We start from the raw sequence: 21200 nt of genomic DNA, 5'->3' as shown, positions 1-21200 counted from the left end.
CATATAGCGAATATCATTCACATAAACAGAAAGGACGATATACGATGGCAAAAAATTTGAAAATGTTTGAACTCATAGGTTTGAATTTTTAGATCTGTGGTAATAAGGAACTAATAAAAATGTTATTTTACTGGAAACATTTAAATCGATCTGTTTTACGCTATGTTGAGACTTTAATACTATCGTTTGTCAACCGTGTACTAATTTCTGTGATTGATGTACGAATATATTTTTATATGGAATTTTCAGTTGTTTATATGAAGAAAACGGTTTTACTTAACAAATCTTTGGCAACTCTATTGCAATTCTATATTTTAAACTAGTCTATATTAAGCTTTTTACGTCATATTAATCAAGTTCCGCAGTGTGACCATATAAAATAATTTTGAATATATTAACGTAGTAAAACGTTTGGCTTGAATTGCAGTTGAGAGCATGAGTGAATGTCATAATATTGCATATTCGATTAGTGTCATTGACATTATTATCAGAAATTCCAATAAAGCGCAATCTCAAATACGCGCGAAAATTTTGGAATTAGTCTAGATTTATTTAGTTTTTTTCTTGAGGGCATTGTTTAGAACTTTTGAAACATTGGTTTATGAAATTACACTTGATTTTCTATAATACATCGGCTCATTACAATTTTACGTTCATGTCTGTGATGACAAACTTATTGTATAAAAGTAATTATTAAAAAACACAATATTCTAATGCATTTGAAAAAAATCACTTACATAGAAGTGCTTGTGGATAAACTGTTTCAAATCACCGGGAATTTTTATTTAGTTTTGAAATTATCTGCAATGTATGTTAAAAGCAACGATTTGTACAAATTATTAAAGTAATTCCGGGCAAAGCTGAGAAAGTAAAATTTATATATGATTATAAACGATTTCATGTGACGAGACTTAACATAACAAGTAATCTTTGTTAGAGGAGAAATAATTCCGCTCATTAATTAACAATGTTAAATATTCCGTTTGAAGGATTAATTTTAACTTGAAAACCACTACTGGTTTTTGAGTCATTACTTATATTAGAAAAAACAACGAATGTTTCCTGTTTTTTCTTTCAGAATATTAGTCAGATTATTGTTTAAGTTACGTGTAACGAAGTAAAGAACAAAACGATTTGCATAAAACAAATAATTTTATGTTTATAGCATAATATAAAGAAGTTTACTTTTAATTAGTCGTTTTGTAATTGTGGTTAGTGATGCATTGTCATGAATGTAATATTCATACTTTCCCAGCAACTAAGGCCCAAAATTATAACGATTTGCAAGTCAAAATGTTATTTCATGTTTGCTAGCATTGCAAGTGTGTGAAATACGTGTACCGTTTTATAGGATTACTCAGTTATTTTGCATATGTTGCTATTTAAATTCTCTTTTAGTAGTCCAGCCTTTTTTTTTCTATAACCTATTTTTATTATTGCTTTGTGAATACTTCAGCCTTCGATATCTGGGTTGCCAGACGACATTCGCATGCCAATGTTTTATTTGCTAAATATTTGCCATACATCTTGTACTATATCTTACAAAAAATTGTTTTTAGACTTTAGAGAACTTCTTTGGTTCTGTGAATAGATACAAGATTAACAGTTCAAGTTACTAGACTAAACAAATCGTATGCTTAATTTACGACATTGAGACCAGAAATTCGAAAAGAACCCATTGATTCATCAGAAATAAATAGAATATTTATTTGATTGTGCCTTCATTTATTGAGTCGGTAAGTGCATAGCAAAAAAGAAAAAACGGCTAGAATATGCAACTTTTAATGTCATCTACTAGTATATTATAAGTATGCTTCAAATATTTGTATTTTATTATTGAATTGTGTATGTTTACAATTATGTGTATATTGCAGTTTATATTTGGTTATTCACATGTCTTACTTTGACATACAAAAAGTATGTAATCATAGGCATCAATAAAATGGAAATTAAAAGTACCCTAAAAGGCTTGAATAATTACGCGTAATATCTAAACGAGTTTTTTATTGGTTTTACATTTTATAACTTTATCATCGTTTTTGTTTCTCTGTTTGTTTTACTACTTGCTCTACCGGAGTTCCTAAATCTATGAAGGAGGACAGCACATTGTTAACAATGAAAAATGCTTTTGTTTTTGTTAGTCAATTATATTTGCGCACTTACCAATTTGCCGGTTTATATCTGCTTTATTGCAAGAGAGCCTTATGCAAAATCTATATCAAGTATTAATTTTATTAATTTTTAGTACTTTTTAGTTGATTCATTCATGGCAAATCTTCAGGTTTAAAAAATGTTGCAAATAAATGAAGGCGATAAAATGCTCTTGGATCAACACCGATTACAGTTCTTTATATAACTGTGATGATGGCTTATCACTTACATTATTACAGGTCAAGGTTATTGGTCTCGAAAAAGTGCATTGATACTTTGTAATACTTGGATATTCCTTTTGTATGATACAATATGCATTAGGTCATTTTATACGTGTGTAAGTGAGGTAACATCAGAACTGCATGTGCTATTCGCACTTTGTTACAGAAGGTCAGAACTGAAGTTGCTTCTCTTGGGTTGCAAGTACATTTTATCAGATCATCATTAATGGATTCGTTCATGGTGTAAAACACGTTGTCATTTATTAACTCGGATTTTCCTTTCCTTATGGTGTAAGTCGTTGTATGAGTCGTAAAATTACATGTGATATTGACAATGTCCATTTTGTAGTGGAAATGTAGCTTGATATCGATCAACTACTTATTGGGAGAAAAGTCCTTTTAAAAAATGCCAAGATTGAATTTGCCAAAGAAACTCAAAGCGAAAACATACCTCATTTTCATAACAAGAATACGTACGTTATAAACTTTAAAATATATTTTATTAATTTATTATCCATGAATCATTTAAACAAATCATTAAAGATCGGCCTGGTGTGTTTGATTTTCATTTGTCTTGATAAATGTTAAAACATTACATTGCATGTTGAAGAACCAATGTTACATTATTATTTCTTATTTCGAGTGTGTGCTCACCAAGCAGTAATTCTCAGCAGTAAGCTCTTAAATTGATTGTTTTGATATTAAAATTGGAAAAGTTCCAATTTCAAAGTTTCAATGTACTTTTTAATCCGGCATCTTGGTGATTGTTTTCTATACTTAACAGCAAATTTTTGCTAAATCTGCGCTGTGTAAGCGATTATTTCGAAATTCAGTCTCTAGAAGTAAGTTTTTTGGGACACAATAATAAATGCACAACAATAATGGGTTGTGGAAAATTTTTCACACTTACTTTAGAAATCTTTTTGTAAAATTTTTGAGTATTTTTGATCAGCAACATGAAAACTGTCTCTGCGTTTGAAATTGCGTCTTAAAAGTTTATTTAATGCTTTTTAGTTTTGGCAGAATTTCAATATAGAGTTATAATTCACCTTCAATAATAAAAATGACTGTGGAGCTGCATATTTCCTGTCAGTCAGAAATAATTGGATTGGAAGGAATAATTGTTTCAATGTAACATGCGCACGTCAATTTTAGTAAAGATGTATTTAAAAGTAATGTTTAAAGAAAAAATTTTCGGTCACTGATTTTTCCTAATATTGTTGTTTATTATATTTGACATGTATTAATTAGCTATTGAACCGCGACTGTTTTATATTATAATTTTGTTGTCATTTTATAATTGGAAATACTGATCTAAGATTGGTAGTCGTCGGTGGACGTCAATGGGATTTAAAATATTAATAAATCTTTTCTTAATCTTATGATGCTCAAATTATTATAGTTTAATACCCCTAATAATATATTTATAATTTGCTCAAGAAACCCATGGTTTTCCTACAATTATTTTTCTGATTTATAAATTAGTTATTATTTAAAATAGTTTGCTAGAGTAATAGAATAATAAAGAAAACTTAAGGCCTACAACAAGTATTCGCTAGGCATGTCAATGCCAATTTAGTAATAACAAAACGCATATTCCACTTTGTCACCCCAAACTATATGTATAAGTTCTGCTGGCTTGTTTGTTGGCTTGCAAATTTGTTAAAAGTTTGTAGTTGGAATGGGTCACAACAAAATCACATCAATTAGATAAATGCGCGTTTGCAAAAGAACAAGAAAGACAGATGGGATGGAGCAAAGTACGTATTACAGAAGCGGAATTATTAAAAGTAAATTAAATTATTGTCGAAAATTAGTAGTAAGTAATTAACGTCGAAAGTCGCCGGTGGAGGCATTTGAAATTGGTTAAAAGTAAGTCAAGTATTTGAAATTATATCATATATTGTACATAACATTAATAATTCAGCTATTAGGAAATTTACCATTATTTCGTACGACCAATTTGTTCTGTTATCCCATTCGTTTAAATTATCACTTATTTCAAATAGAGTACTCATTGCTACGATGTTACCTCAATTGGAAATATATCGTTAGAATGTTTTCCTTATGTGTAGGTAATTGCTTGATTGAATTCTAGAAATTAGACGTAAATATTGTCGAGCGTTAAATAAAAGGCAATAGAACTAAATTTATAGGCGTGAGAAATATTACAGATTCTAATGCGTTTTTTAAAGATTTATTAAAAGAAGGTGTGTTGTCGAGCTAAACTTGCACGGTCAAAATAATTTCATATATATTTAATCAAATTTATGATTTTTTTAATGTCCCGTTATTTACTTTAAGCTCTGAATGTTCAAAAATTCTGAAGGGTTTTCTACTGAATATTTGATCAGCATTAAATATAAAAAAATAGTAGCAGCTGTGTCCACAGCAGCCACTTTAATAACTATCGCAAAATTTTCGCAACCAAAAACCAGATCTAACATGGTAGTCGTATTTTATTTAGAACACTTGCCGGGCTGTTTCATGCTGATAATTTTTACGCGAATTCGATAGGTGGAAAGGTAAGTGGAAATTGGAAACATTTTTTAAACTCATTTAGCTCCGAATAACCTATTCAAATTGTTAATGTGCAATTGCAAAATTTGATTTAGTTATACGTTATTTAGCAATTACATTTCGCCACGGTAGTGATTGATTTGCAGATAGTATTATTTGTGTTTGCTTTAATATTCTTGAAGAAAAGGAATTTAAGTAGTCAAAGAATATTTACAGCAGCATTTCTTGGAGATGGCCAATAAAAGACTCTCTGAGGATTCAATAGTTTGGTTTTAATTGCCCGTTGTTTTTGTGACGATTTATTACTTTTTACAGTTTGTTTAACGGAAAGTTACATTGTTTATTGAAATGACATGGAATTCGTACCCAACATGCATTTTGTTACAGTTTTTTGTTGCAGATATGGCACACATTGACAAAGAATTAAGTAAATCAACGTAAAATATCAAAAATAAATTCTCATTTTTTGTTACACGCAGGAAATAATTCGAATTGTTTTTATTTTGTTATACAGAGTGGTTTACCGAAAATAGTGATGTTTTTGAAATAATAAAATAACTTCGAGACATCTGCGACATCTCGATTATTTTTTTCCTTGCCGTAAGCTGGACTTTTTTACGCGGGTGGCTTTTCATCTTTAGAAAGCGCTTTAAAATAAATATGGAATTCAACATCTTTTCTTATAGCAAATAAAACATTTCGGTAATAATCTTTATTTGTATTCCAATTACTTTGTTAGAATTCATTTTCATTTTCAAATATCTTTTATTGTTTGAAAGTATCATGCTACCGGTAGAATTTTTAAGGGCTATTCAATGTCCGTAGAATGTATGACTTCATTATTTATTATGTTCGAATTACGTGTATGACGAGATAGATTCCTGACGTTATTCAGCAGGAACTTTTTATGGAAATTCACTTTTACGACAAGATCTACTTATGAGTATTAATTACATATAAATGGTTAAATGTGTAAATGCAAACACCCAGGTGATTAATGATTGATCCAATTTTGCAATTTTCATTAATTTGTTTTTTTGGTATGAACGTATTGATTGCCTATTACTTGAATACTTTAATAATTATTTTATTTTTGTTTTGTCATTATTTTTTTCCTTGATTTCAATGAGCAGCGTATTTAAATGGTTAATGTTTAATTGCAATGGCAATGGCAGTCTGTGCATAATGATATTTCAAATAACTGTAATTTTATATATATATTTTTATATCGGCTGATAGTTGTTAGGACAGGACAAGGACAATATTTATTATAAATATATGTTTAAACTAGCGGACAGTATCGGTATTCAGTTAAAAAAAATATTTTTGTAATTGTTTTTGCTGTTTTACCTTTCAGGTTTCCACTGGTAATGACACTTTGAATAACAAACTGTTTTTTTTTTTAATTAAAACGCTTCCACATTACTTTCACTAATACTTGGTTTGCCTTTAACTTAGAATTTTCCGCATCATCCTTTTGGACATTATTTAAATGTGATTTACGGCCTCTTTTACTTCAACTGCTAACAATTTGCAGATGCATTTCTGTATTTGTATTTGGTTTTGAAAACATGTTTTACTTCTAAATAAAAAAAAATATGAAATTACTCAAAAGTCGATCAAACAATTGTCCACTGCTTGAGTTTTAGTAAAATGTTAAATTTGTTAAAATGCCAGTAATTAAAATATGCCAGCAAAGAAAATCTATAGCATCAAGCTTAGGACTTTAACGTCGTAAAAAATTATAACTTAATCTATCGAGGCAGCAAAACTATACTACGTAATTTAATAAACTTTTTAGATCGGTAGCGGTAGAGAGAAAATCTAGATTGGATCTCTGTTCTTGTTATATTTTGTAATTAGTAAATATTTAAATTTTATTTTAGTGGCTGAAACGTTGCGTCGTCAATTGTCTTAATATATAAGATATCTATTATTTGGGGCGTCTGTTGGTTTTGTTAACACGGTTTTTTTCTGGAGAAAGGTGGCTAAATTTTATTTTTAATATTTGTCAAAATAGTTCAACTGCAGTTTTCATCTGTTATTGAGATTCATCTGAATAAAAGGTTTTGGATTGGTTCATTTTTAATAATCAATATTAATTACTTCAACTCCTTGGTCGCTGTACTCAAGTTAATCACCTTTTTTAAGGGATTTTCAGGAAATACTGTGTGTAGTCGTGTTTATTAGGTAATCGGGAATAATCTACTGATATTAGAGGTTTTAGTTTATGTCTATTCCGTCAATTTCATAACTGAATAAACTACAGTTTGTATTTCACCGGAAATACAAACTATTGTCTCCCATATTACTTAAGGAACATTTTAAAGGAATATTTCATAAAATAATTTCTGAAACATTAACGATAACTTGATCCAATTTTCGAACACAATCTCGGGTTTTATAAAATCATTTGAATGTAAGATAATGCCACCAATTTCGAGATATGTGAACCGAAGTTTATACCTTGTGTCCCGCAAGCTCATGATCAAAAGGGTACTGCGATATTCTTTGGACCAAAAGAAGACGATCTGAACTAACTTTTATTGGCAAAAAAATGTCTGGCTATTGATGATCAAAGTTCTTCAAAAAATTTATCTTTTTCGAAATATCGGAAGAATGGTACGATGCATTTTACTTCACATATACAGATATATAAATAAAATTACCATACAAATTCTATCTTTATTTATTTTAATGACATTAGCATTACTATCAATCTAAATAAGTTCATCGTATTTCACGTAGGCACACAAAAATAGCACATTTAAACATAATTTTCATCCTATGTAATATTTTACATATACATAAAATTTATTTAGTTGACAACATATCTCAACAAAATTACTTAATCTTAATAAAATACCTACAAATATATACATCTGTATTTACAAAAGTTATTATATTTTAAATTTGTCACTTATGTTTATTAACGTTATTCAATTTGATGAGTTTTTAAAATATATATTACCGACACGTGATTTATACATAGATTGGCAATCATTTTATTTCCAACTTACTCCAGATACTTTTAAGGCCATTCCTTGAAACTAATGGGTTTTTCGGGTTTTTAGGCCGTCGTTCGGTAGAAATTCTTCCTGACGTTTCGCAAGCACGAGTGGCTTGCATCTTCAGAAGTGGTTTGCATCTTCAGAAGTGGTTTGCTTGAACGCTTACATTGTTCCGAGTTCTACCGAACGACGGCCTAAAAACTCGAAAAAGCCATTAGTTTTTACAGATACTGTATACAATTTGGAAAACTTTTGCTTTCTTCAGTTAAATCATCAATATTACAATTGTGGACCAATTAATTCATATGTAGACAAAGCTTCAGTTTAGTATTAACCGTCAATTATTATTTTATTATCATACTCAGCTTTTACATCGAACATAAATGGAAAATATCATACTTCATCGATCCATTGACGAATGACTGAATGACGAATGACGATGAATTGATGAAATCAAAAGCCTTGCCGGTCATGAGAATAATTATTCAACCAATCCTCTTTGACTAGATCAGCTCCTTTTTCTCCTACCATTATAGCTGGAGCATTAGTATTTCCACTTGGAATCGTAGGCATGATACTGGCATCAATTACTCGCAATCCTGTAATTCCATACACCCGTAATCGAGGATCCACCACGGCTTCCTCGTCCCATTCAGGCCCCATTTTACATGTGCCAACTGGGTGATAGATAGTCATTGAAATCGTTCTGATATGGCACTCCCAATACTTGTCAGAGGCAAATTCAAAATGCTTACAATTGGGAAATGGAATCACATGTACTCGGCTACCAAACTTTTTGAAAGCTTTTGCCTCGTTAATTTTTATTGCAATCTTTGCTCCCTCCACAAGAGTGTTGATGTCTATCGAATGGTGGAAATAGTTAGCATTTATCAGTGGAGCATCAAACGGATTTTTGCTTCTTAGCTTCACCCAGCCTCGACTTCTGGGCCTCAGCAGTAGAGGCATTAAAGTGTAAACGTCTTGATTGGCTATTGGCTTGTAGACTGCGTTGTATAGTTCGTCCGTTAGACCTAATACTTTTCTTACTCGAGCTCCTGCATCTGAGTTCACACTGGCCGGTGCCATGTGAAATTGGATATCTGGCCATGATCGATTTCCATACCTATAATGCATTTTTTTTAAATCACCCGATCTAATATGAAGCCATGAGAAGTCATACTAGTTTATATTAGTTAATGGAACTTATATTTACTTTGTGTTAACGAAAGCTAGTCCTTCAACGCCGCCCAAAGTCGTCATTGGTCCTTTTTCGTTAAGAATGTATTGCATTGTCATGGGGAATGCTTGAAACCGGTCCTGGACTATGGATACTGGCTTGTCAATTCTGTGTACGAAAAGTAGATTTTTGGAAGAAAACTGCATATATTTTAAACGGTCATACTTACCTAAAAGTAAGACCTCCCATTCCAACATGGTCTTGTAAGTTTCTACCCACCTTCTTAGAACTGGAATGTTGTGCTTTTTTAGCTCTGTTTTGGGTCCGATTCCTGATAACATCAATATCTGAGGAGTGTTAATGGAACCTGCAGACAAAATCACCTCTTTTCTTGCTAGTACGATTTGGCGGTGACCTGAAATGTTAAAACCCTTTTTTACATTTAAACAACATACTCTTGCTGCTTCCAAACTAAAGCCATTAAACGCCTAGAATCTAGAAACGAGGCTATATTATTTAAATTATTTTGGGCGTTAATTCTTTTTTAAATTTCCTAACAGAATATCTATATGCGCTTTGATGATAGATGTTATCCTGTGCAAATAAGAACGTTAATTGCTGCGTTTTCAAATCCATTGTTGTTAGTGAGTTATTAATTGGCTCACGTTTATTAGATTAGGAACGCAATTAAGCTGCTTTGGTTTTTGGAGGTCATTAGCCGACAGTCTGCAATTAAATTTATATGGGTTTGTACCGTTTCTATAAAATTCCACCCCAAAGGCTCTCATATTTGTGGGGTTGACTAGAACTTTGGTGACATGCGAATTTAGTGCTATATGAATGTTTTTTCTTAGTTTAACTGGTCGCAAAAATGCTTTGGCTGTGGAACATCTCTGGCCTCTTCTTAACGTTCCTTGCGCTATCATAAAGCCGGCTTGATCGGCACCATTTATATCCCTGAAATGGGAGGAGATGTTATTCAAGATTAAAGTGTTAGTATATTGAATATATATATATATAAATAATCTTTATTTCCTACAGAAAAAGGCTATCGATATATTGAATATTATTTGTTAAAAATGGTTTTGGACCCAGACGTTAATTGAAAAAAGTTTTTTTTAAGTTTCTGGACGTGATGGACTTAAACAACGTAATTAAACAGTGCCATTTACCTGATCATGACGCTTTTAAAAATGTTATTATTTTAAACTAAAGCTATCGTTCGCCATTAGCTCAAGATAATATGTCAGTTTCAAATAACTCATTTAATTGTATTACTGTATACATATTTAAACCGCTTGAAAAAATTTGAATGAGCTTTGCGAAAATGTGACGTTTTATCTCCCTCTCTCAGTATAAATCAATATTTTTATGTCATGTTTTAATGGTATTTGTTGTAATTTAGAAGAGGAAAGACGAAAATTAATTACGTATTCAAATTTAATCTTCAAAGTCTTTTGCCATGGTAACAAAAAGTTTAACTTTATATATTACAAAACAATTAGATATTAATACTTACCTATTTGGGTATCCCATTTCCATTCCTGCTTCTACAAATGCGACAACTAATGGGGTTCTCCAGGGCGATTCTTGAATGGTAAGAAGTCCTCCAGTTCCATGGTACGGAGTTTTTGCAAGATACGGGTTTCTGTTGTCTTCTGATTTTATAAAATACTTTAGTACTTCCTCGTAATTCCAACCGGGATTTCCTAGAATAAACAATTATTAACCTTAGCCTCTTTATGGAATAAATAGCTTATTTCCTTTGTCAAGTTAGCGTATTAAAACGTATGAATGTTAATGAATACAGACAAATGAAATATAACTTACATTTTATTTTTATCTTGCATTAAAATAATTTCAATATTTCCGGAATCTAATTTTTTTGTATGCTTTTTGAAACTTATTGCAATTTTTCGTGTTTCTTTTCACTATGTTATTAGATTATTCTAATTTTAAATCTTAAAGTTTATTTGGTCAGTCACTTCGTCTTCCTCACTTTTTAACTGTATAAATGATTTATCCCTTTTTTAATGCAAAATAATAATTAATTAAAATAAACCATTTGAGAATCAATAATATCGTGTTTAAACTGTATTTTAGGACAACAGAAGCTGAAGTATTTCTTTATAATTGCATTAATGATGGTTTCAATTTCCGTTTATTTATAGAGAGAATTAACAACCATTCGGGCGTACCTATTAATTAACGTGTCATGTTTTATTCTAAAGGAACAAAATCACGTAATTATGTTAATATAAATTGTCAATTACCCATCTGTTCCCAATGATCATAATCATTCCGATGTCCGCGAACATATAACATGTAGTTCAAAACGCTGGATCCACCAAGGACTTTTCCTCTTGGCCAGTTGCATTGTCCATTTTTCATTCCTAAAGTATAATTCATGAATCAAATTAGTACTTATATGGTGAGAAATATAAGTTGTTAACCTAAACATGCTCTTCCAGTACTTTCCAATTTATATGACCAGTCCAGTTTGGACAACTGTAAGTAAGCAGCTAACGAGGGTACGTCCGATATTTCGTTTTCATCTGGGCCGGCTTCTAAAAGTAGGACTTTCCAGTTTTCAATTTCAGAAAGTCTAGATGCCACCTAAAATGTAAATTTTGTGTATATTATTTATTAATCTTTTTTACTGAATATGTCGTTTTTCAAAGTATTGATGATCAACAGGTTTTTGAAAGTACATTTCTTACCACTGCTCCTGCAGATCCACCTCCAACTATCACAAAGTCATACTCTTTGTATAGGGTTTTTTGATTATAAACTGGAGACTCTGGGTCCAATTTGTTATAGTTTAAATAGGTTAAACTGGCTAGGATTAACGGTATAATCCACACCGTAGATCCAACAATTCCTACAGTTTTAAGAGCTGTAGCAGCTAATAAGTGAGCCACAGCCATTTTCAGAGGTTTTCTACAAATATGTATACGCTTATATTCTTTTAGTTACATTGTAGATATAAATACATACCTCCTGAGTTCACTTTTTTAAAACTGTCTCTAGACTTTTCGGTCTAAATAAGCTTTACTCCTAACAATGAGTTATTTTTACAATGAGTAAATTTATATATGAATGTGGTTGTATTACTATTATCACAGATATCTAAAAACCTGAAAAAAGTTGATGGATCAGTGAAAATCAACGTTTGTCTTTATTAGGAAATTATAGTGTAGGTTAATGATTAAATTGCCAAGTTCTCCAAGTTAATGAACATTTCTCGGCATTATTTTACTTGGTGACACATTTCTAATATTATGGCAGACTTTAGCAGAATTGTGTGTTCTCGAATTATTTTTAAGCACCAGTTTTATTCGGGTTTCTAAGTATTGCCATATTATACTTTCATTTACATAATTGTTTTTCTATACGTTTATGAGCTAGCGAGTAACAATAATTCAGAAAGCTCTAGTAAGTTTTATTGAATTTACACAGAGAGATGGCAATGGAAATATATTCGTCGAAGTTATAAAAAATTTATCGAAACTCTTCGAAACCAAGTATTACAAGAACATTAGACAAAATTGATAAAGGCAAATAAATTGAAGGCTGAATTAATGGTAAACGTTCACGGTGTTGAAGAAACACCAGTAGTCGAAACAATACGGTTTGTCATTACTAAAAACGAATGAAACGTTATTGCCAGCGTTGACAAACTAAAAATAATTTCTACCTCCGTTTAAAATTAAAAAAAAAACGCTATCTGACTGAACTGTTCTGTGTCTTCATTTGCTTCTTCATTCATATATATTAACAGTTAAAAACATCAACTAGATATATTTTACTGTGGATTTTTCTATAAAGTTAAGTAACTAATTGATTTCTAACAAGTAACAATTGGTGTTCGTTCTTACCTAATATTATAGTCGATGCGGACTAGAAATGTAACTCTCTTCCTTTTCTGAACAATTCAAAAATTATTTCTTATATTTTAGTCCGGAGGACGAATTTTCATTTTTAGCAAACGATATCTGAGTTTCTTGTTCTTTTGTGAATGATTGGCTGAAAGGACCATGTCTGTGTCACCGATCTGTTACTCGAAGATTCATTCTACATGTAATCTGAAATAAAGAAGTAATTATAAAATGTACTTGATGACAGCGTAAGAGTTGGAAATAAAAGTTAGTAATTCGGTTGATACTTTTAAGGGAGCTGTTTATTGAAATTTCCTATTTGTAGAATATTGATTTAAACTTTTATTTCAGGTAAGTTGCTGTTGCGAATGTTTCATGCCATTATGTCGGTAAGCAACAAACATTTTCACATTTAGCTGGTTGTTTGTGGAATGTATCCCAATATGTGATTTTTGTGCTAGGTTTAAAATACGTTTTTGTCTCAATTAAAATTGGAAACCTGCTACTGCAGGAAAATTCCATCCATTTATAGTCAAACTGACACCTATTATGCAATTGAAACTCAAATCATTTGATTTCTACTTCCCAGTGGCCTAGAATTCGAAACAATTTCTCCACTGGCAACGTACCAACATATTTCCGATGTACCTACTTACTGTTAATTGGATGAAATTATTACTTAATTTTGCGTCTGATTGATGAGTGTTTTATGTCTCGGTTGCTGAAGCTCGATTTTTACATTTTCATTAAACAAGGTTTGTTTGAATTGAATATTAGTTGTTCTTCAGAAGGTATAACTATAATACAGAAGCGGTTTCGTGTTTTCCGCATACTTGCTATTATTTGACTAAATCCGTATTAAAAGTTAAAACCAGAGGAGAATGTTCTTCGTTTAGACATTTGTCTGCCAAATCATTAATCGTATACTATTCATAATATTTTTTCTTTACGAACTTCTTCCCGTTCATTTTAGTTGGTCTGAATAACTCAGTTTTTATATTATTTTATAGCACAATTTTTTATGTAAACTTTCAGCTTTCGATCTTTCTCATTAGCATTATAACTTTTGTCAACAATTAATTCTCAAATGCACAATATTCTTTGCTTTTAATTAATTGCGGCCTTTGTCAAGATAAATCGTGGATTATTAAATCCATTAGCTCACACCACATATATAAAATATTAAATTATCTGATTTTTACAGCAGAAATCCGGTTGCATATATATATGTAGGTTTAATTCAATTGTGTTCTGTTTCCAAACTTATTATCGAAGACATTGTAGAAGTAATTTTGTGATTTTGTTGCACGACATTTGCATTGTTTGCATCCTAACATTAACAGAGAAAGGCAGTGGGATCGAAATTCTTAATGTTACCGAAATCGAACGAAGAGGTATTGCGTTTTGGGTCACGATTTTCCATTTTATTAAGTTTTAAGCACTTTCAACCGATTTTATAACTAAAACAATATCAAGTTTGCATAGAATTGACTTAAATCAAAATCTTTTATTGTTGTATTAATTGGTATAATTGCCTAGAAATTATCTGATCAAATAAAACCGTTTCCTAGATGTGATGTTTCCTTTAAAAAATATAATATTTTATTGGTCAAAGTCGACCACTTTCTTTGTTAGACTTTCCAGAAAGTACTTTGTAGAAATAAAAAGACCACACCGGGAGTAAAAAAGGTAATTTCTCAATTGTTGCCAACATTATAAAATTCCTAAATTGTAGGAAATAGTTATGTCATTTTGTACCTTACTGAAGATAGTTTTTTTTTTATTAAAATGCTTCTATTTTTAACGACATTGGTATTATATTCTTGCTTAGATTTTAATCTGGTTCTTGCTTAGATTTTAATGAAAGTATTAGTGTCTGAAAAATCCGATATAATTATTCTGGCATTTATCAACAACCATTCTTTGTTTATGAAAAAGTTCTAATTTATTCTTCCAACAAACATATTTTGTATATGTTTAAGAATGGTAAACGTGGGTTCATTGAGATTTAAAAAAAAATCAAGAAATTTTGTTGCTACATAAACTTATTTATTAATCACCAAGTTTTGGATGAAATACATTTTTGTACATTAATAAACTAGTAAATTGTTATATACTTTTACATTGTTTTGATAAGTCTAATGTTAGGATTTTTATTTATTGGGAATTATATTTGGAATATAAAATAGTAAACATAAAGACACATTTTAATAGCAGCTTCTTCCTATGTATTCAAGTTTGTATTTGTTTTGTTTGGTTGTGTTGCAATTTTTTTTACTGCTTTTGAGTACTGTAAAGAATATTGAATCTATTCGTAAATAGATTTCTGAAAATGCTTTAATGCCAAATTTTTTTTATTTAATAATATACACATAATAGAAAATTTACTAATTTGTGGATAAGTGTAAAAGTACTTGTTTATATGGCTGGAATGAAACAAATGCATATGTGTAATAATGTTTTATGATTCTTCAATTAAAATAAACGTTGGTTGTTTTATGATGCAAGCCCTTAGTTCAGTCTTATGGATACGTAAAGCCAAAAGCTTTTAAAAAAATTAATTTTGTTATAAAGAAAATTAATGATCAAATTTGTTTATATTAATAATTTCTAAATCTATGTTTTTCAATAAAATACTATCTATAATCTTTAGTTCAGACATAATCTAATTTTATTTATAGATTTTGTTAAAACTTGTATCATTATGTTTTAATATAATTGTTAATTTCCAAACAGATTAACAACGTTAAAGTTACACTAGGTCATTGATTTCGTATTATGTTCGTTTTTTGTAGTTTTGTGTCGTCGTGTTAAATTTTTTTTAACTAATTGTTTTAATTTTTCTTTGCTTAATTAATGAACAATAATTTACATTTCACGGTTTGAGCACTAGTCGCTAAGAAATTGAAATTTTCTCTTTGAGCTGGGATCTAGTTACTACGGTACAATGGACAAAGTTATTATACAAGTCGATTGAATCTCGCGTCTTTGGCTTGCTCTGGCTTTCTTCGAAACATTTTATTATTATGAAGCAATTCGACCTTTCGATTTCGATACAGCCTTGCTATTGAGAAAGCAGTCAACTGATTCAAACGATTTGTTAATACACATTTTTTGCAGATTGTGACTTTGAAATTGAAATGCTATTAATATGTTTAGAAAAATCTATATTTGTCACCTACAATTTGATTTTCGTCTTTCTGTTAATGTCGAATATACTCTTTGCGAATTGAAGTAATAGTGAATACTAAATGTAACAGATAATTACCATTTTACTTTTTACAAATATTCGAATTTTTTCTCATCTACTTCATTTATGTATTGTATTTAATAATAATTTGCTGATTTTGTCATAAAATAAAGTCAATTTTGTTTTACGATTTGGCTGTGAAATCATAATCACACTTGCAAGTGGACAAAACGTATTATTCTAATCAAAGGAAATTGCTTGAGTTCTCCAGTAATAAGACAGGTAAAAGGCTATCTGGTTAATGGGCACTTCCTATCCGTGAGTTTAAACTTGATTGTGGCACCGTTCCGTGCTACAGTTCTGAGCTAAGGTACTACTTTCTTTCGTTGTGTAATAACGCAAGTTATTTACGATATGGAAATAGTTTTGTGGGTCGAAGATCGTTAACTTGGTAATTATTTATAGAATATTTTCTTCCTTGGTGTGAAGAGAGGAACGGACAATTATCCCATGATAATAATTGTTTCAACGCTTCATTTACAAACGATTAATTATTTTACTTGCTTATTTCGTGTGAGATCTTCGTTTAATTATAAAGTACAAAATTCGTTATATCTGATTATAGTTGATGTGTGAAAAGCAATTGTAAAGCAACAAGAAAGCAAAGCATAATTTTATTAGCGCAAACAATAATCATAATCTCTGATTTTTATATGGTGTTTATTATGTAATGATCTTTAAGAGTGATGTATGTATGCGCCCACTTTCATTAAAAACATTTCTAGTCTTCGCATCTGGTTTTACCAAAATATTTATTAAATCAAATTCTTAACCCAAATTTTTTCCAACACGTAATGACGAGATGCGGCATTGTCTTACAACGTAATAATTATTTACCTTTTGCTAGTGAATTAATATAAGGAGGTACTAAGCAGGCGCAAATCAGTATTGTTTCACATAGTTGGATTAAGTTTTCATTATTATTTCAAAGTGAATCAAACGGTCAATATTCGTAAACAATGATTTTTCAATGTATATTTTTATTTAAATCTTTATGTTTCAAATAAGTTTTTAAAATTTGCTATCGTCTTTTCCAGATTAAATGAAATTTGTGCAAAAAACATCAACTTGAAGTCAAGTGTTTGCCGATATGATCTTCTGTGTTCTTCTGCGTCTCTTTTTAAATTCACACTGTGTATGTTGCAAATTTCCCGACAAAAATGTTTGAAAGTATCCAGTAGATATAAATTTATATAAATTCTCAAAAGCCCCGAATCACATTTGGAATCACTAGTTACCAGCTAGGCTTAATTGACTACTTTATGTAAGATTTATTTCTTACTCTTCAGATTATGTAACTGGTTACTCATCACCAAATTGGAATTAAGCGTGCTCATGTAATAGGTGGTGTTATGTCAGAGTTACATTGTTTAAGTTGTTTTTTGTTTTGTTGTTCTTTACTTTTATGGATAAAACTTGTTTATATAAAGCTGGTTAAATGTGTAGAAGCAGTAAATGTAATTTGGATAAAACTGTAAAACATGCTGAAGAAATATTTAGGGCATATTAACTAAATTGCAAATTTTGAGTCTGTAACTTTGAAATCAATGATGCTAATATTTGGGGTAATATTTACATATTTGTTCACACATAGTTTTATTCCATAAAGTTGGTTAGACCGCATTATTACCATAAATGATACATACTTTTTACGTTTATTGTTTCATCTTGTGGTCGTACATTAAAGATATGTGTAAATCTTAATGTAATTTATAAAAGCTTTATATAAATCTGCACTTTCTCTGTAATAGTTATATAATAACAATTGACGATGCTTCATTTCTTAGGTCAGTTCTGCGGTCGTCTTATGCCATTAACAAAATATTATAGATGATAATCAAACTTAATCTAGTCGTTAGTTTTTCGATATTCAATTGTACTCAGGAGCTCCTTTTTACTTCTGATATAATTTAAGAAAGAAAAAGAATGTAATAGTAATTCTTACCATTCTTTCCAAAGGGTAAAAATTCTGCTTCATACAATGCTCTATAAATCGTTTCCGTCTCAAAGGCAACTATTTTTTCTATTCAAAAACACTTCACCCTGAAAAATACCGAGGGAATCAAATATCGATTAATCAAAGTATAAAATTCAATCAAAACAAAACTCACTGTTTAATTGGATCAACCCGATATTGAACGAAAGTAAAAGTCAAAGACGTCGAAACGACTGATTTCGGGTGGTTCTTTCTTAGTGACGGTACTTCTTGGTCCCATCGGGTGGGAGATATTTAGTAAATTGGACCTCGACTTTGGCAGGATTGCGCACTACAGGAAGTGCTGAAAACATGTTCAGCAGGGTTCTTCTAAAGGCGAGTAGAATTGTGTGTTTAGGACACTTGAGTAATATCTATGTGGAATACGTGATAGTGAACACATGATTTGTATTGCAAAAGTTAAAAGTTATTTGGAAATAACGTTATTTAATTGTTGATGCCCTTTGTTAATTATTTGTGGTAAAAATGGGATTTATATTCAAAGTGCTTTTAATAAGAATTTGTCGTCTCTCATTCACCCAGGTTGGCATTTCATTGCTTTATAAGGTTCACCTATTTGGATCTTGGTTTATGTATTTTGATTACTAGATTTTCACATTCTTATCCAGGTGCTTAAGTTTGTTTACATAATGTCTGTGCTATTCACGTTGCCTCTGAGGCTGGTAACTAATTTAGAGCATTATATCCACTTGAACTTGCTGTACTTTTCATTTAATCCTTTGTTCTAAAATTTTAGAATTAAATAATTATTTTCGTAGGTCATAATAGCAATCCGGTTTTGTTCATGCTGCTTTCTCTTCACGAATTTTTTAAACTAGATTTTCATTAATCAAAGTTCCTTAGAGTTGATTAGTTGTAGATTAATTTTTCTTAGGAATACTGAAGCGACTGTTTAAAATGTTTACGTTTTCACATGCAAGGATATCGTTAATAACGTACAAATGAATAATTACAGCATTTCAAATAACAGATGGCAATGCTATTGTTTAGTTATAAGACACATCAAACAAATAATAAATACTTAAGTATTACTTTCTCCAAATTTTCTATTCCGATATTAGCATGGGCATTTTTATTAAGGGAATTAGAATGGTCATCATGATTCACAGTTTTTAGACCCATTTATAGCTTTTGTGTGAAATGCTCAGATTTCAGTTAAATAACTGGTATGTCTTCATATGTGAAGGTCGAGTCACACAAATTAAACGTTTTGTTTATTTGCCAGTTAGCGCTAATTCGTAAAGTGTTAGAGTATAATATGTGGCCTAAATCTGGTCTTTGGAATACTAGACGCAAGATAGAAAAATTATTAAATTGAGAAAAGTGGAAAGGAGTCTGATAGCTATATTATATTGACATACATATCAAGACAGCTTCAAAATGTTTCCTACATTTGCGTCAGCTTTAAAAAGGAATAAAACCTTATCTGATGTTTAGCGAATAGTTTAGTAAATTCTCAATAGAATTCTTGAATATTTTGAAATATATAAACACATTGCAAGGTAACTTTTCCACCAACCATTAAATTTTAATTTTAATTCATGATTATAGCRTGATTTYTTTGAATCCATAAGTTTAATTGAGTAATTCATGAGAAACACCGGAATCTCAGCTTAAAAAATGATTCAAAATTTGTGAACGGTAGTTTATATTGGTGAAATGTTCGCATTTTTATAAGAATTCGTACGAAAAGCGTTTCTATTGCAAATACTTGCAATGTATCGGATTCATTCGTACCAGGTCTGGCATATTCATAGCTTTTTAGGGTAAAGAATTATTATTTGGAGAAACGTAATTATTGAAACGTTAGAGAAAAAAAAAACAGTAAATAAAATTTACCAAAAAGCTAACTTAAATAAAAGTTAATCAAACTTATAAAAAATAWGTTATATTAACAAAATGTTGTTTATAATATTTGTGTGCTGATATTGAAAGTATAGCGATGATAATCAGTCCTAATGAGTTAAACGTTAAAAATTGCATATTATTCTTCGTTCTAAAACAGGTTGCTATCATTGCATTGACATTGCAACATGTACCCTAAACTATGTTGTTTTATCTTGTTTCGGCTTGTAATATTATCGTCTTCCCACTAATTATTATAAAATCATCCTGACACTGACATCATCACCAATAACAAAGGCTCGCAAGACTATTTTGTAACGTCGTTTACATAATCTATCGGTGAAAAAAATACACCTTGAGCATACGTGCATTCAAAGGCGTAATACTTACACACTTTCCCGTCTTGATGATGGTAAAAGGAGAAATTGGCTCAACATTTTAGTTGCTCGATTGCCTTTTGCTGAATACTACTTGTATGCCATGTAAATTTTAATACTAACTTGCTTTTGTTAACAGTCTGTTATACTGATTTACAACTATACGCTTGTTTTTTTTATATTTTTTTCCTGAAGCTCATGTTCTTTTAATCACAAGTGCTAATATCAACAATATGTATAGTATAGATCATGATTAATGACACCTTCTGAACTACTTCGCTTAGGTAATTTGAGGTAAATTTTCTGATTAAAACGTGCTTTTGTATATTTATTTGTTTTCATTATACATTTTGGGCCAAATAAAGAGGGAATAAAACTTATATATAAATATATGTATATATGAAAACTTATATAAAAATATATACAAATATACATATTCAATTCAATACTTTTAATACTAGGTTATTGTGGTGAATTCTAAATATTTCGATAAATATTTATTTGGTTTACGAAGTCGAAATGCAATCTTTGCTTAAGGCGTTTTTAAACCACTTTCTCTTCGGTTACTGATGAAAATACATGATTGGAACGTTTAAAATTTATTGTTCGTTAAATAACTATTAAGTAGATCTTCCAATCAAAATTACTTACTTGACTCTCTCKCTCTTATTACATTTTTTCTCATTTTAAATYTGTAGGGTGTAGTAAGTCTTTCAAATAGTTTCGGCCGATTAAAATTAAAAAGTATTKAAAATTWMAAGMAAWAAGCATCAG

At 30.2% G+C, this 21200-nt stretch overlaps 1 protein-coding gene and 2 long non-coding RNA genes across 3 annotated transcripts; 1 reads left to right on the top strand and 2 right to left on the bottom strand.

Annotated features, from left to right (window-relative positions):
• Positions 1–505: 505 nt before the first annotated feature.
• Positions 506–3754, top strand: LOC125504184. Its single transcript, XR_007281326.1, has 3 exons — positions 506–1736; positions 2256–2663; positions 2722–3754. It is a non-coding gene; the product is annotated as an uncharacterized LOC125504184 (long non-coding RNA).
• A 4291-nt stretch (positions 3755–8045) lies between these two features.
• Positions 8046–13064, bottom strand: LOC125504181 (glucose dehydrogenase [FAD, quinone]). The gene is given in 11 exon segments (XM_048665774.1): positions 8046–9026; positions 9117–9248; positions 9310–9361; positions 9364–9495; positions 9835–10037; positions 10600–10789; positions 11354–11473; positions 11534–11696; positions 11801–12020; positions 12078–12217; positions 12959–13064. Coding segments are annotated over 9 exon segments (1869 nt in total). The 5' UTR covers positions 12008–12020; positions 12078–12217; positions 12959–13064; the 3' UTR covers positions 8046–8356.
• A 16-nt stretch (positions 13065–13080) lies between these two features.
• Positions 13081–18387, bottom strand: LOC125504185. The gene is made up of 3 exons (XR_007281327.1): positions 18320–18387; positions 18154–18251; positions 13081–13165 (listed from the first exon to the last, which is right to left on the bottom strand). It is a non-coding gene; the product is annotated as an uncharacterized LOC125504185 (long non-coding RNA).
• Positions 18388–21200: the final 2813 nt, after the last annotated feature.

The sequence above is a fragment of the Dendroctonus ponderosae genome, unplaced genomic scaffold (genome assembly GCF_020466585.1).
Source record: "Dendroctonus ponderosae isolate FM_Combo_2020 unplaced genomic scaffold, Dpon_F_20191213v2 Dpon_F_20191213_4, whole genome shotgun sequence".
Taxonomy (NCBI): Eukaryota; Metazoa; Arthropoda; class Insecta; order Coleoptera; family Curculionidae; genus Dendroctonus; species Dendroctonus ponderosae.
The sequence above is the reverse complement of the archived record's forward strand: the minus strand, read 5'-3'. Positions and strand labels throughout refer to the sequence as shown.